The 16,812-nt window shown below is 43.1% G+C and overlaps 1 protein-coding gene across 1 annotated transcript in view; it reads right to left on the bottom strand.

Annotated features, from left to right (window-relative positions):
* Nucleotides 1-5,190: 5,190 nt before the first annotated feature.
* The window catches only part of LOC121626840 (NACHT and WD repeat domain-containing protein 2), a 40,759-nt gene continuing 29,137 nt past the window's right edge, over nt 5,191-16,812 (bottom strand). The window contains exons 5-8 of the mRNA XM_041965542.1: nt 16,324-16,527; nt 15,477-15,627; nt 13,044-13,633; nt 5,191-9,087 (exon numbers count right to left, since the gene is read on the bottom strand). Of these exons, the coding sequence (XP_041821476.1) occupies nt 5,191-9,087; nt 13,044-13,633; nt 15,477-15,627; nt 16,324-16,527 (4,842 nt within the window). The remainder of the gene's footprint in view (nt 9,088-13,043; nt 13,634-15,476; nt 15,628-16,323; nt 16,528-16,812) is intronic.

Below are 16,812 nucleotides of genomic sequence, written 5' to 3' on the forward strand. Positions count from 1 at the left end.
GCTTTATCCCACTTAAGTGACGCTCTGTGGAGGATATGAAATGAACAAATGTGTTATCTTTTTGAAGTGCTGAGAGGGGACTGTTTAGCATGACTTGATAGACTGAGGATGACTCACAACAGGAAAGGAAAAAAAAGCATCTTGAGTGTTTACAGACGCACAGACGAGGAAGTTTATCCTCGGAGGCATCAGGAATAGAAATCATATCCTGCATTAGAAATTCATTTGGCGCTGCCTCGTGGAGATGAAGTTACAAAAGCGAACATAAATGCAGGTGTAAATGGATTAAAAGAGGACTATGGGGAGGAAGTTGCTCCGGGTTGCTCTTTAAAGCTGGAAATTACATTAATTAATTCTTAAAAGAGACAACTGGCATTCTTCTTTAGCTGCAAAATATGTGTTTTGCATGTGTTTGGGGAGGAATGTGAAAGCACTTTTAGGCTTTTCAGAAGAAATACTCAGGATTTCACTGAAAGACACTGGAGGTGTTTTCCCTCTCTGGTCGTGGGTGACAGGATGGCGGCGAACATCCTGGCTGAGACACAAAACATGACAACAATGTGACACGCCAGATGCAAAGTGGAGCCCTTCTAGACATTTACAAAGACACGGCCAGTGGTTTCCACTCGGCTGCTTCCTCCTGGTCTACATTTTTCTTTTTGCGAAAGAGCCAGAATGAAACTTTAACACTGAGCTGCCAGAAGTTAAAACAGCTAAAAGACCATATAAATAAATTAAGTTAATTAAGTTAAACATTAACAAATAAGATAAGATTGATACCACTCTCATATCTGTCTGTTAAATACCTATATAATCATAATAAATATATCAAAATGCTTACAAAACATCTAAGATCAGACACCATGTTCATTTATATCACATGATCTTCATCAGAAGAGTTTGCACAGTTATCATGTAATTGCATCTTCATGTGCCGATGATCACGTGCTACGACTGACAGCTCCGGAGCAGGCTGACAGCCACAAACATCAAAGATTATTCAAGGCTCAGAGAAACACTGACATCATCGCCTTGGCCTTCTCTCCTGCAGAAACAACGAGAAATGATTTGAATCTTTATCTCGGACGCGCAGGACCTCAGACTCCATCTTAACGCTTGTCGCCTTCGTCATTTCAACGACGCTTCACACCAAAAAGCAATAACTTTGATTCATTGTGAGACACTGTTTGGCTTCGGCAGTGACGTTTCATTTGGCAGAAAAATAAATGGACTTTGGTCTGCACTGAGTCACTGCTGGACCGGCGCCTTTGAGACTGTTTTATTGTTCCAAATCAAAAGAGGAAGAAAAGCATCTACCAATACCCACGATTTGATTAATTATTGATTCCATGGGTGAGTGGAGAACAACACGTGGGCTTTTAACTGCCATTGTCTGCACCCGGTAGTGTGTTTAATTTCCTCTGTCCTCTGTCGTGTGCCTTCAGATAAAACAAAAAAAGAAAAAACAAGCACAGCAGTGCAGAGTGGACCCTCTAATCTCTTTAACCTATCACAGGCAAACAGCCCCTAACATCTCCCATTTCCTGCTGCTCACCTGACATCAAAACAGAGACAACCAGGACAAGGAAGCCTTCACATATCAGTGTCCCTCCTCCCAGCATGCTTCTGAGGAATTAGGTCAGGGCTTGTTGGTGGTTATCTTTCCAAACCGGGGTCTCACGTTCAGGCAATGAGGAAACGTTGGGAAAGAATATGAGATAAAAGGGACGAAACGAGCGGCCATCTCTTCCTGTTGTGTCCCAGTGATTAGATTTGTTATAACGCACCTCGCAGACAAGGAACAGCACTCTGTAAAATGTGCGCTCTTGTCTTGGAGCGGTTTAAAATTGGTGCGATCACCCTGTGCAAACATGCCATATTTGGCGGAAGGCTTTTAGCTAGTCAAACACGGGCTACTCAAACAACTGGAGGATTTTTTTGAGGATTTTGTGAGCTTATGCTGCGCAGGGTTCTGTGCTGCTGCCAGAAACGTTAGCGTTCGGTCTTGGCTGGTTTATCTGGCCTGCCAGAGAGTGGAGGGGGGAGGGAGAGAAATATGGGTGACTCATAGGTTTCCTCTCTGATGAAAATCCAGGTTGCAGTTGAAATAATATGAGGATGACAAAAGGAGGGCCCTGGCTTATAGAGTAAACGCAGCTGACAATGAAGAGGCTATTTTGGGGCTGAGCAAATAAGCGGCGCTGTCATACTGTACCTACTGTAGGGCGCACACACAGAAACACACTGCGTGACCTGTGGAGACCTCCTGCTCAACAAACAAGTGGTGTAATTATACGCCTGTGTGGCGCTGCAGGTGGAATGTGCTAGCGATAGTCAAGCCCTTGTTGTCATAAGGGCTGGAAGCAGCCCCAATAGCCAACAGACATGAGCTCACCATCATTACAATGAGAGGCGTGGCCTAGCCCGTCACCGCCGTGGACCTGATGTTGCCGTGGAGACAGGGCACACACACACACACAGATTGGCTTAGAGTGACACCACTGGGAAATTAAAATGGTAGCCCAAAGCAACAGGCTTTTATTGGCCGATCACAGCTTGATCCTGGATATGTTTGCCTTGCAAGTTTTTGTGTGTGTGTGTGTCGCTGTACAGGTGCAGCGCGAGCACACATCGCCTAATTATAATGACAATGTCAGCCAGTGTTGGAGAAATATTCACCACGCTTGTCTGGCGTTCGGCATCAAGCACAGAAGGGCAATTACTGGCCTATCAAATCATTTTACAGCTCCGTTCAGTCAGTGTGTGTGTTTCCCTGTCAGTGTTTCCTGACTCTGTGAACCCCCCCACCTCCAGGAAAAACCTGTTTTACAGGATGTTTTGCAATTTCGCTTATACCGTACATCAGGACTGGGCTAATTGTATCCAATTAGAAGTGAGTTTATTCACATCAATCATTGGCTGAGATCAAAGTAAATAAAACACTTGGGTGTCTAAAAGCAGAAGCATGATTGCAATGTCTAGTATCAACCTCTAATTAGAGTGAGAGGCCTGAGGCGGTGCGGTGGAGGCAAAAAGTGAACCATTTTATTACATTAAAATGTTTCATACAAACAATGCATACACACTAGTTTCATATTGCTTCAGACATAAGTTTCTTTTCTGTTTGAATTCCAGTTAAACAACTCTGTAACAAAATGTAAGTACAACATTTATGAAAATATAAATCTCTAAACAGGTAAGTCAGTCCTGACAATACAAAGAATACCATAGAAACATTCATTATACCAGTATGTCAACTATGAGTTGCAAACATGTAAGTTATTAAAAGTCATTCAAGTTACTTAACATACAATAATACCATGTACTGGCTTCCATATGGACACATTCAAATATACTCTTAAACTGGCATTCCAATATATTTTATAAGAGGACTCTTTTTAAACTTTTTCGCAAAGATAGCACATTTTCTCTATCATAAACATAATCACAGTAGAACACTGAAACAATTTGGTACCAATATAATTACAGTACAAGCCTCAAAAAACAAATGAGACAGTCAACAAATTGAAACACAAACGATAATCGGGACTTTGGCAATTACATGATATAATATGTTTGGGTTTTTTTTTCAATTTAGAAACTCTTCAGTTGTGGGGAAATAAAAGTTTTTAAAGCTTGATGCTGCTACCCGGTTTGAAATTATCCAAGGGCCATTATTATCTCAACAGTTCAAAACTAGTAAACATACAATAAGATGGAATAGCCCTTAAAAAGTATATATCAAAGTGTAAGTGTGTTCTTTTCAGTCATGCCTGGCAGATGATTGGTCTCATCAGAGCTCAGAATTGCGTTTTAGGTTAATACAGACATGCTTTTAAAAAAAGCGATCACGGCACCTGCAAGGTACAACCTCATAAATAACTCGTCTCTTCTGTTGGATTGTCAGCAAACCAGATCTTACACAGACTGTCCTATCCCTGCTCTCAGTTTTTGTATTGATAACAGGCATACAAAGAGGGAGTGTAGCATTTCAAATGAGTCCGCTGTAGCCTGCAAGTACCCGGATGGCCTTGTGTATTTTTGTAGGCAAATCCAATACCACGATTTTAAGACAACTCTAGATCACTTTAAACAATTTATACAATGTTTCATATGAATAAATCTAATAATTTCTCACAAACCACTCATAAAGTGCTTCCACCAACTGTCTAAACCTCTAAATATATTCACGTGGCCAAGTTGCTTCAGTAAAACATTGGGCTAGTCACTCTGTCCTTTTCTACTGGAACATTTGAACAAACTCCACTAAACCTAAAGCAAGTACACTGGTTAAGGCGTGAATGTGTATGGTGCTATGCTACACTGTATGCTCAATAGTGGTGTTTCCCTTAACACAAACAGCACAGGAACTGATGGAACTGCAGGTAAATTCACATCAAATTGACGTAAACTGTTCCAAGAAATTTCTACAGCTACCATTACAAAGAGCAATGCCGTCGACCTCTCGTGTTGTTGACTGGATCTCAGTACACTGATCGTTTAGATTTAACATCAATGCAAGTAGTATGTAACTGTGTGTATATACTGTGTTTACAAATTCCCTGCATTTTCATAAATCTTGTAATCTGCACATAAAGAACATTTTAAATTCCAGGCACTCACTTTGATTGCATTAAGCACAACATAACATTTTTAAGGAGTTGCACATATTGCAGCAGCCAAAAAGGGATATGTACATATGTTCATAGTTCTTCCTTTTTGTACAGTACCGACTGATGTTGATACAAACATATTTACGCTCTTTTGTTTTAGGAACAACATTATGACTTAATGTGCACAATGTAAATAAAGATAGTGTACAATGAAAGTGGTTAAGATTACTGGAATGAATTTTGAACAAGACATTTGAATAATAACTTTGTTCTTCAAATGCAAAAGGACACATAATGGCAAACTAATACCTCACAGAACTGACATGTTTCTTCTTTTCAAAAACATAGTATTTTTCTAACAGTCTTCGTGTGTAAAACAAAGAGAAACTTTATCATAAGTTGGAAGTGAGTAATACATAATTTGAGTGCAGCGTTAAAATGGTCGGCCCATTAACTACCCAGAGGGCTGACATCTGCAGCTGAATCACGTGGCTGTAAACAAGAATCAACTGCAACCCCAGAGATTCTAAACTTTGTCACTTATCTCCGCCTGCCTGTCCACCCCTGACTCCACCTCTCACTGCAACAGTTCAGTCTTTTTTGTAGGCGTGGTCGACTCACCTTCACCAGAGTCAGACACGTTGATAGGGCTGTCTCTGGAGAAGACCTCAGTTGACTCCCTCCAAATGCAGTCGGCAACGGTCTTGAAGGAATGGTTGCCGCACTTGGGCCGCACCTTCTGCGAGGCATTGTTGACAATCTGTCGGCTGTTGGAGGTGGCTATCTTTATCTTGAGGGCAGCATCAACACGATCCACTACTGTGTACGTGCCGATGCTGCCATCCTCGAAGCCAATGATAATATTCAGTGCTCGCTGCGAGAGAGACAGGAAGGTGGGTGTCTTGTACAAGGAGCATGTGCCGATGCTCTTACCATCAGCAAGGCGCATCACGATGAGATTGGACACAACACCGGCATCATCGTCTTCATCACAGTTCCGGAAACAGACATACACTAGATAACGTCCATCTCTTGATAATTTCTGACGCCAAATTATACCCGCGGCATGGACAAGCCTCAGCTTCCCGCTGTGGAGATCCAGGACATTAATATTCTCATCACCTTTGGAGACAATTCCTAGTTTCCCATTGGGTGAGATCTGGAAGTCCTCTAGATTTTTGAGGAAGTTGGTGGGCAGCTGGACTCGCCTGCAGACCGACTCATCTGCTACACTCCAGATGAAGACGGTCTCTGTGGATGTGATGAACACCACACAGTCGGGGCAGTCAGGAATGAGCTTGAAGTTGACAATGGTAATACCATCATCACAGACAAACTTCTTGGACACACTGCCCGACCACAGGCTGACAGCAAGGAGCTTGTTTTTGGAGGTTCCCACAAGGAAAGTGTTTGCCGTAGTGACCAGTGCATTCTGGAGAGTGACTAAAATGTTGCACACTTTGTGCCCAGTCGCGAGCCTCCAGACTCTGGAGGCGTTCTGCTCACAGAGAGACACCACAAACTGGTCGTTGTGGGTGATTAACAGCTGTGATATTTTCTGTCCATTGATGCGGAAGATGTTTTCTCCGGTGTTGGTTTGCCAGATGTACTGACTGGACTTGTCATCTGAAGTCACCATGAGATCCCCTGAGGAGGTTAGGACACAGTTCTCCACTATGCCCTCGTGCTTAAAGACTGTTTCAATGAAGCCAGTGCTGAAGTTCCACTTGTGGACAGCCTCTGAACCGTCCATGGTAAACACATAATCCTCTCTGCCGGACAGCTGCAATGTCTGGATCTTCTTCCCTGTTTTGTCAATGTTGGACATGGCGGTGATGATATCAATGTCCCAAACAGACAGCACTCCACTGCTGGCAACAGAGAGGAGCAGGTTGTGGTGGGCTGATTTAATGAGTTTAACAATAGCCCCTGAGATCTCTATCAGGCTAGCCATGCACTGTCCACTGTCCCTCCTCCAGACAAATATGGAGGAGGTGTTCTCCATGGAGGCCACAATGCTTTGTCCATTCTTGGAGAGAACAGCAGCCACAAAGCGTTCGGTACGTTTGGCTTTGAACTTTTCTACCATTTTCCATACTTTTGTGTCCAGAACCTCGATACTTCTGGCCTTGCAAATAAGAATGGAGCGCTGGTCTTCAGATAACTCAATGCTCACCACTTCACTATCATCCCCTCTACAATCATAATCCTCCATCAGCCGTGGGTTGGTGATCTCTTTGGTGTTCCATACTGACAAACTGCCTTCATTGTCAATCATCACCATTTGGTTAAGGGTGTCCAGAATTAGAATGGACTTTACAAATCCCCCAGAGAAGTCTGAGGTCACGGTGGCCAACTTGTCCCCATTTCCCAGGTGAAAGATGGATGCAGTGTTGAGGTACTGGCCACAGAAGGCATACATCCCATCTGGAGAGCACTGGACACAAGTCACCTCATACCAGCAATGGAACTGGTAAAGAGGCCAACCATAGAGTAGGTCAATAACGTTGACGTCTTTACTGGCCTCAAGCCAAGCCAAAGCATGATGGGTGGACAAAGTAAATCCATTGATGAAAGCCACCCCACCAGTGACACCACCATGCTTGGACCCCTTGATTTCAACCTCAGATAAAAGGCAGGACTTGTGATTATCATAGATGAGGAGCGTGTTTTTGGTTGTGGCCACGACCAGATACTTTTCATCCGTGGTCAGCCTGATTCCCAGTACAACTGATCTGGCTGTGTCAATCTGTCTTAGAAGCTGTCTGCTTTCTACATCCCAGGTGCTGACAGACCCATCTTCCAGGGCTACAAGGACTATGTTTGGGGCTAGAGTGGGCAAGATCTCCACAATCTGCATGTAGCTAGAGCACAAAGGAAGCCTCTCTGGACTGTAGGTGACATCCATAGAGGAGTGGAGAGGCACAATAGAGCAGTATTTCGGGCCATCTTTGTCACACTCCAGGAGGAGGTGTCTGAGCTTGGGGAGGGAGGTGACAACAGGCAGAAGCCTTTGCTGCAGTTCTGCAGACAGCGATGCAGGGTTCTTCAGCACTTTCACCTTAATGCTACGGAGAGTGGTGGCCAGGAACTTCAGTTCTTTTTCTTGGGTGTAGCTGTAAGCTAGGTCAATGTCTGTTAAAGCCTTTTCAAACTGGCCAATCTTGATCATTGTGTACAGCCAGCTGAAGTTCATGATGACGCCGAACATCAGGTCATCAGTGCGCCCACTTCTGGTAAGGTGGTACACCAGCTCTGTCATCTTCCTGTGGTTGACAAAGAAAATGTCAGGCTCCAAAAGGTTGCACTGGAACACCCATGGCTGCTCAGGAGTTTGCCTGTCATATGAGTACTTGTCTGAGCAGGCTTTTTCATGGGACTGCTGATGGTGAGGGTTTTTGTGGTGAGATATATTCAGGGAAGTGAAATGGTTGTTATCGTAAGTGAAGATCTTTTTCCTGCCTCCTGACCATGCCCCCAAGAAGTACTCAGCTAGCAGGCTGTGCATTTGATGTACGTCCTCCTCATTGCTAAGGTACAGCTTCTGGGCAATGAGATGCAGGTGTCTGTTGGCCCAAACCATCAAGGTGACGTTACGTACTTGACGTTCAACCAGATAACCTTCCAGCTCCTCTTTGAGCCTTGCAACCAAATCATAAGAGATCCTCAACGGGTTTTTGAGGTAAGTTGCCACAATGACGTCACCAAGAACTATATTATCAAGGGACAGAATATCTTCTAGCTCAACCTCAGTTAGGCCAGCCTTGGCCATGGTAATATACCCCAATGCTCTGAAGACAAATCTTTGTCCCAACTTGTTCTCAACTGAGTAGAAGAGCTGTTCAATGCTTTCATGCACTGTGGAGCACAGGGACCTATCGTCCACATCTTTATGAGACCTCCAATGAACTACTTCTCTGTAGATAAGATTGACGAACATTGGCAACGTACACTTGGCAAGGGCCTCATTGACATAGATCTGTTGGCCTGAGGTGACTTTTCTCTTCACCCCCAGCAACTGCTGTTTTAATGTTTGGCTGCAGACCTTGCGGTCCCTCTGGATTAATTCCACATAATACCCCTCATCGTGTATGAGGTGTCGAAGCTTCTGCAGGATGCCATGTTTATTGGGTAAAGTTGAGACTACAATGCGGACTGTCCGAGGCAGGTGTATGGGGAGCCACCACAGCTTGCGAACTTCATCAGCATCTGACAGCTGCTCCAGGGCATCGAGGACAATGACCAAGGGCCTGTGGAATGAAGATTCCCCAAGAAGGTTGATCAGCAGCTCCCTCATCTCCTGGATCTTGTTAGGCAAAAAGTGAATCAGGCAGCGGTAGTTTAGTGCAATCTGTTCACAAATGCTCTGGAGGAGGGTGCGTAGGTCTGTGGAGAGCTGACTGGAGCCAATAAAACGGACAATGACCACCGGGTCGGTTTCAGGGCCCATCTCTTTCTGCAGCCATGTGTAGGCCTGAAAAACAGCACAGAGAGAATCTTAGAAAAGAGTACAAGTTTAACACTAGGGTTCATAACACATATGATGAATGATGAAACAAAACAAAAATTAAGATGGAGAATATTTTCAGACATTTGTTTATATTTACTGTGAGTAACATTTACTTGAATTCTACTTGTTCAGGTCAGAGAAGCACAATCAAAACAACTGAAATAATCAGAGCTAGAGTGAGGGCAGAAGGATCTAATTAATTGTTATTCTAACAGTATGAAGTAGGGCTCATCAGCACAGAAAGCAGTGGTGTAATACATGTTTACCTCGTGACAGTATATCTGTACCACACCAAATTTCAATTTTATTAGGCATAAAATGCATAAAACTCAGTAATATTCATTCCTAATGAACATTATCATGGGACATTGAGAATGTCTTGAAAACATTCTTAGCGTCATTAATACATAGATTTAATTCATATATGAATAATTTCTTTCATCATGAGAAACATCCTATGAATGAGCACCACTACAATTTTGAGGCTTCGTTGTTAAAATAATTTCATTCATGAATTCAGGAGGCGGCCCAGCTGAGATTTTGAAACATTAAGATGTTACTTGATACTTTTAGGGCAACACTGATGATGTCAGCATTTAGCTTTGTGTGAGAGAGACACAGTATCTGTCTGTAGAGTATTTGCAGTTTTAAATGTTTTATATGTGTGTTTGTGTGTGTGGATGTGTATTACTCATACACATAAATGTGTTTGCATAGTCACATTTTGAGGACTCACCTTCCTTAGGGGGACAAAATGCAATTCCCCTTAACTTACATCATTACATTTTAGTGTGAAGCCTTGGGTTAATCTATGTAATGTCTCCAGCAGTGATAGAAACACCACTGTCTCTGTGTGTATGTGTCTGTGAGTGTGTTTATGTGAGACTGAATTTATAAAATTCTGTCAGTATTAAAGAGTATAAATTTGTACAAAACTCATATACAATTTTTCTGTCGGCCAGTTTGATTTTCATATATTACTACGTCTTATACATCTCAGCTGTTTATGGAAAGTTAGAGTAAACTAATATGTACGTAACTGTGATATGTCACATGTTACATATGTTTCATTGAATGAAGCTGAAAGACAAGATCATACAGCTATAAAATGGTAATGCTAAAACTGGACAGGTTGCATTTTCTTTCAACATGGATTTTGTGAATCTGTATGATGGTGCACCCACAATTACTCAACTTTAAATAACCTGATTCTTACGCACAGTGAATACCAGCCATTATCATTGGCCTGAAATTCAGCATAGTCTCTGAAGGCTCATTCCTGCATCGGCAATATTCTCTGAATGTGCCAAAGCAGCCATCGCACTGTTAGGAACCCAATTACACAATGCTGTATTTTATGCTATCATAGTCTATTTAATAACTAGCGTAATTTGTAATCATCTGATATTATTCTTATTCTGCAACTGTGCATGCTGATGACGTGAAACCTGTTTGGCAACCTTACAGACGTTTTCATCACAAAGCTTTAGTTAACATGGTGAACATAAAATACTTCCATATTACCCTTTGACATTGAGACAAAGTGGTGAAACGTAGGTGGAGCTGCGGCGGCTGAATGAAGCCTGGTTGCTGACACCTAGCAGGTAGCTGTCACTCAAAGCAGCAAAGCTCATAATTATGCATAACGTCAAGCATTATTATTAAAAAAACATAACCCTTTTTTAAAATCAGTCTGGAAACATGTTTATTTCTGCTGTAACGTTGGGTATTTTATTATGGGACTGACTTGCCTTTGGGTCCTCAAGTGGCCATTCGAGGAACTGCAATTTTTTGCACTAGGTTGTTGCTTTATTTTTCAGCCCGGGAGGTTGCCGCTTGGTTAATACAGACTCACTATCTTTCTCAATAAAGTGTGTGTATGCACCTGTGAGAATGTAAAAACAATACAAACAGATCACTGTACAAAACTCTGCCGACAATGAGTCCTAGATGACCAAATGACCTGGATTCCTCTTGTCTCAGTGAACTGGCTTGAATTATAGATCAAACACCAGATATTAATTCATTGTTTAAGTTTATCTTCCTGTGTGTGGTTAAAAGGAGCTTCAGTCTAATGTTAATATTAATGTGAAATGTAGAAAACTATTGAAAATCTATATTTGAACACATTTCTTCAGCTGCTCTGCTATTTGCACGTATTATAACTGACTCTTCTTGGTCCATAATATAACCTGTTCTTTTCCATGACTGCTATGATAAAAAAGATTGACAAGGATGAATTTGTCTATTTTCAGCTTTTGACTTTACACATACTTGCATCACATAAGCTTTGGTTGGTCTGTACGGCGTGACACTACGATCAGATCTGATGTGGTCTGACCTCAGAAGTAAAGACACAAACGCTCCAGGGTTCAGATGAATCAAACCAAACAGGTCAGGTGTGAATTACACCCTGCAGACTCGAGCACAGAGGCTTCAGAACTCTTCTGCACTCATTCTGCACCTTAAAGACGGGCTTAACTCTAATAACATCCCTGTCTCCTCCAAACGGCGAGGCCACACAGGACTTCAAACTATTATCTTTTGTTTTATCCGTTTAAACACACAAGACGACATGGTGGAGAGAAACTTCAACCAACTGCAGGAATGTGGCTCTGGAGGCACATATTTTATGATCCAGTCCTGTTTTAGCTTTTAAGTGAATGGAAACACGGGCAGAACACCTGAAGAGGGCAGCCTGTTCACATACTGTACGTGTATTAGTACGATAGGGTTGTGTTATTAAATTAGTTGGTTAATCAGTGTGGGCAGTATCTGATTCGTCATTCAACCATTTAAATCATTTGAATGAATCATTTCCTATATTTCTTTTTGACTGTGACAATGACTAGTCACTTCGGATTCAAACGGATTATACTGACGTCTAGCTTTTTGGGAAGTTCTAAAAACTTTTTTCCGACGATTTCAGAATGCAGATTTTCCTCTTTTCTGTTGCCAAAAACTCGTTTTTCACTTGAGGACGCGGTGTGGTTGCCAGCGCGCTACAAGGAAGCTTTTGAAAGATCCACCTGGTTTTGAAAACATGAAAGAACAAAGATGATTGAAAAAGTTATGGCACGGAAATCAGGACAGGCTCTAAGAAAAAAGGTAAATTCCCCTGACGGAAACTAGACACATGCCCCTGGTGCACTGAAGCAACAAGATTCGTTTGTAATAGGAATTACTGCAGAAATATCACATTTTTCTCATCAATCTTCGTCCATGTTCTCTTACACACCTGCTCCTGCCTCACCTGTCTCCTCTACCACTAACCTCTGTTCTATGAGTGTGTGTATGCACATTTCGTGGTGTTGGCCACTTTCCTATCTTTACTTTCAGTCTTACATCCCCTGGTGAATGGCTCCTACAATAAATGAGAGCATCAATGTGACAGTTATTGCAAAGGTTGGACAGGAGGGGTAGATCTGTGGGTGTGTGTGGTGTGATCTTGGCGATGGTGTGATCCTAATGTAGCCGGGCAGCCAGATGGCACACACACAGCCAGAGAGTGCACAGAGAACGCCGCGCACGCACGTTCACTTAAAGAAACAAATGCATGCAGACTTTGTGGAAATCTGTGCAGATGTTCACACAAATTAAAAAAGCAAACCGATACGCACCCAAAAAGTCAAAGGCAGATGTGCACACACACACATGCATGGCTTCACAGGAAATCAGAGACGTCTGCATGGCGATGGGGAGCCTTTTGGCAGACACACAGATGGTCAAGCAAGCGTTTGATGAGAAGAGATGAACAGTTGCACGCCCCCTCATGCGCTGTTGTACAAAGATGGACACATGCTCGGATCAGACGGACAGACAGACGAGCGTGAACGGACTGCGAGGGCCGGCCAAAGTGCAGGTGGGCATCACACAAAAGACGACAGATATGCAACATCATTCTCTATCTCACATCTCACCTGTTTGGCCACCTCAGATAGCAGCAACGTCTTCCCAGTGCAGGGTCCTCCGTAGACCACCAGAGGGCTCATTCGGCTCCCCTTGGACGGCATAAGATACTCCTGTATGTAATCCAAGGACTCTGTCTTGAACTCGTAGAGCGCGGCGTAGCTTTTGCAGAGGGACAGGTGCTGCAGGATCTCATCGTACAGCGGGTCGGTCTCCGTGTCAAAGTTCTGCTGGACCGTGGCCTGGATGATGTCCACCATGTCCTCGTAGAACTGTTTACACAGACCCTCCACGTAGTTGCTCTCCACTTCTTGGGAGTAGCCCAACTTCATGTCGCAGTGAGTGACTGAGGAGTAGACGCGGAGGTTGGAGGCAGCGACGACCGTAGGGATGAACTCGTCCCGCACCTTCAGAAGGCGTTCGTAGGCTTCCTGGTTGCGCATGACGCGATCGCCGCTGACCACGATGTCCATGTATCGGGCCATCTCGGGGAGTTTGGCGAAGCGGTCGAAGTTGGAGATCTTGCGAATGTAGCAGACACATTTCCTGAGAAAGGCAGGAGTTTGTTTCCCAAGGGCGAAGTCTAATTCATCCTCCAAGGCTGAAAGAAGACAAACATATGCAGATTGCTAAGAACTCCTCCTCAACTTCTCTACATGTCATACCTTCTGTTGTGTTTGGTAAATTAAAATGGCTCAATGCTGATAAGGACTACTGCTGGATTATGATGGACAACGTTGCAAAGATAAACCTCTGACAGATGTAGGATTTAGATTTCTTTAAGGAGCAAAGCTGAACTGACTTTAGAAGCCTTTAACCTCCAGTTACATACATTTCTCTTGAGCCTCATTTAAGAAGAAACAAAGTTGATAAAATCACATAAGCCAGCACCACTGAACTGTATCACAGGCTCCCCCACAAAGAGCCGGCTGACTGAAATTCTGCCAGCATCTCCTGTGTAGTTCTGCTCACATGGTAGCCTACTAATTAGCTGGGAGAGAGAAACGTGTGAAAAGGAAAGTTGGGAGTTCCAGGAGACGGCACAACTTCCTCTATACAGCGAAACCAGGCACCGCTTAAAGCCCAGTGTGCTCAATTAAAGTGCATAAAAACTGCAGTTTCCCGACACAAAAGAGGTGCTTCCTTTTCACACAACTTAGAAAACTTGAGAGGCAATTAGTTAATTAGCTTATTCTTAATTTCCACCAATAAAAAAAAGGCTGCACACTGCGTTGGCTCTATAAAAACAAGGCCAGGATGACAAAGCAAGGACTTGTCATCAGATCCTGACAGTGTTATCGCTCAGGTCATCTCCCATCATGAAAAGAAAAAGATGTCTTGAAATATTAGATCAGTGCTGTCCAAACAGCTCAGTAATAACTGGGTGATTCCCAAATGGAGGGTTATACCGACACGAGCTGATATTGGACCTCACAGGGTGAAATTAAACAGTGGGAGGAACTGTTCAAATGTCAGAGTCCCACCTTCAGCTTTTGCTGCCTTTCAGACAGAGGTATGAAAAACTGATAGTATTGCTTTGAATTGGATTCTCTGTTTCAGAAAAGAAACTGAAAATGTTGCATTTTAACATTCATTCAAACAGTGAAATTAATGGAAAACAGGACAAAAACAGTCTGCAGAAAAGAAAGTTTTCTGTTCTGACTTGACATCGCAGCACATTATTCGGATTGATTACCGTGAGATGAACATACAGTGCGATCGATCAATCACTGTCATCAGCTGAGCTGAGCCTGACCGGTCCTGATTGCATCTCATCTCTCGTTATCAGTTTAGTCACAAGATGACGAACTACGCGACAGCCTCACTCATTAAATACACAGACTTCACTGTGATTATTTTTACCCTGAAGGCTAAAATTAAAAAAAAAAAAAATCTTCTCATTCATCATGTCAGCAGAAGCTTTACTTATTTCAGGCTCGATGCCCCCTGCTGTGGGAATGCTGCCATTTAAACATAGTTTCAATCAGATATGTGATTGGTTTGATTTCCTAGAATAAATAAGATGACTTCACATATTTTAGCTGCAACCAACTATTATTTTCATTATCTGTTAAACCAGCAAATATTCACATGTGAGAAGCTAAAACCAGTAACAGCGATTAACTGATGACTGCAAATTTATTTTGTTGTTCCAGTAATTGATTAACCAACCCATAGATCAGCTCCAGAATTAAACACATGCAGTACATGGCCGTCGTTTTTCATAGAATTGCGTTCAAATCTGTGTCATCAAATCAAAAGTCAAACAATAATTTTTTCACGTTAAAATAAAATGAAACATTTTCAGAAACCACAATAGAAACCTGCAGAGATCAAAGCGAGCGAAACAGGAGACAGTGAGACGTGTTCCAGCTTGAAAAGAAGTCGTCAAAAGATGGACATGAAACAAAGAAACAGGGAGAAATAGGCGACCTGAAACTAACCAGAGCAAAGGAATTTCTTGGCCTGAGCGCTCTTCATGGTCCCCTTCTCCTGAAGCTGCAGCACCGCCGTCCGGAAGATCCTCTTGATCTCCTCCGACACGTTCCTCCAGGCCTTGTCATTCTTGGTCTTGGCTGCGCTGCTCGACTCCATCTAAGTGGGAGGGAGGGCAGGGAGAGGAGAGTTTAGACGAAGGACCCTCGTCATGCGCTGAGGAAATGTGGTTACTCGCGTTTTCCTTAGTTCTGTGCAGACACATGCAATAACGAAGGGAAAATTGTTCTGCGTGTGTTTTCTGTGTTTATATGTGAGCAATTTGATCAGTTTTGGAGTGATTCTGCTTTCTAGTGGAGGGTTTGAGAGATTATCTGAGTATGAAAGCTTCATATCTGATATCTGAAAACTAAAGGCAACATTTACATGCGATTCTTAGCAAAACTCAGACAGATATTTTTATCACCTGCACAAAATAAGAAGGAGGAACTCAGAAGCTAAACAGCTTTGTTTAAAGTTAACTGTGCTGACAGAATAACTGTTAAATGACTTGTATGGGGTCATCTGCAAGTGTACTGAAACATTTTTTTTTGGCAAACAGGAAAGCAAATGACTTCAAAAAGGCTTAAGAGCTGCCTGAGACTAAACGACTTTGCTCATGAACTGAAGGCAAAGCTGGTTTTCTTTTCTGTATGTGCATATAAAATATGTTCCTCAAGGAGAATTAAATTCATGAACTGCAGAGCTCAAGGACAAGAATCCATTATCAGCACTGTTAAAGCTTCTGTTTAGTAACATCCATGTGGGCAACACCCACCATCAAAGCCCCTTCCTGCCCCCGTTAGCCGCACTCACTGAGTTCTGGTAGTTCTTCAGCATTTGGGCTTTGGGTTTGAGGTAGTATGCGGGTGGCACAGAGTTTTCATCCCTGCAGTACCACTCTTCCAAGATGTGTGTGTCCAGCCCCGCCTCCACAGCTGCATCCAAGATCATCTCAAACTCCGCCGACTCCACCTCCCCCGGCACTCGGATGCTGCCGTACTTCTCTCCCACCAGACCCTGAAGGCGGGAAGGAAGGAAGGAGGGACAGAAAGAAAGAAAGAAAGAAAGATGGAGGGCAGGGAAGGTTAGAAAGAGAGATGCGGGAAATGTGCATCATCACGAGCCTTCAAACTGTTTTCAGGCTCTGTTTTTTGGATCAGTGGCGCAGAGTGAACAGTGGATTCAATGATGCATACAGTGCCACTTATTTAAGGCAATTTCAGAGCCACAGGCGTAACTGTGGTGCAGTTGGGACATCCACCAGCCAATTTGTGACATCGGGGATGTAGCTGCCACCAGAAT

This window comes from Chelmon rostratus, chromosome 23 (assembly GCF_017976325.1).
Source record: "Chelmon rostratus isolate fCheRos1 chromosome 23, fCheRos1.pri, whole genome shotgun sequence".
NCBI lineage: Eukaryota > Metazoa > Chordata > Actinopteri > Chaetodontiformes > Chaetodontidae > Chelmon > Chelmon rostratus.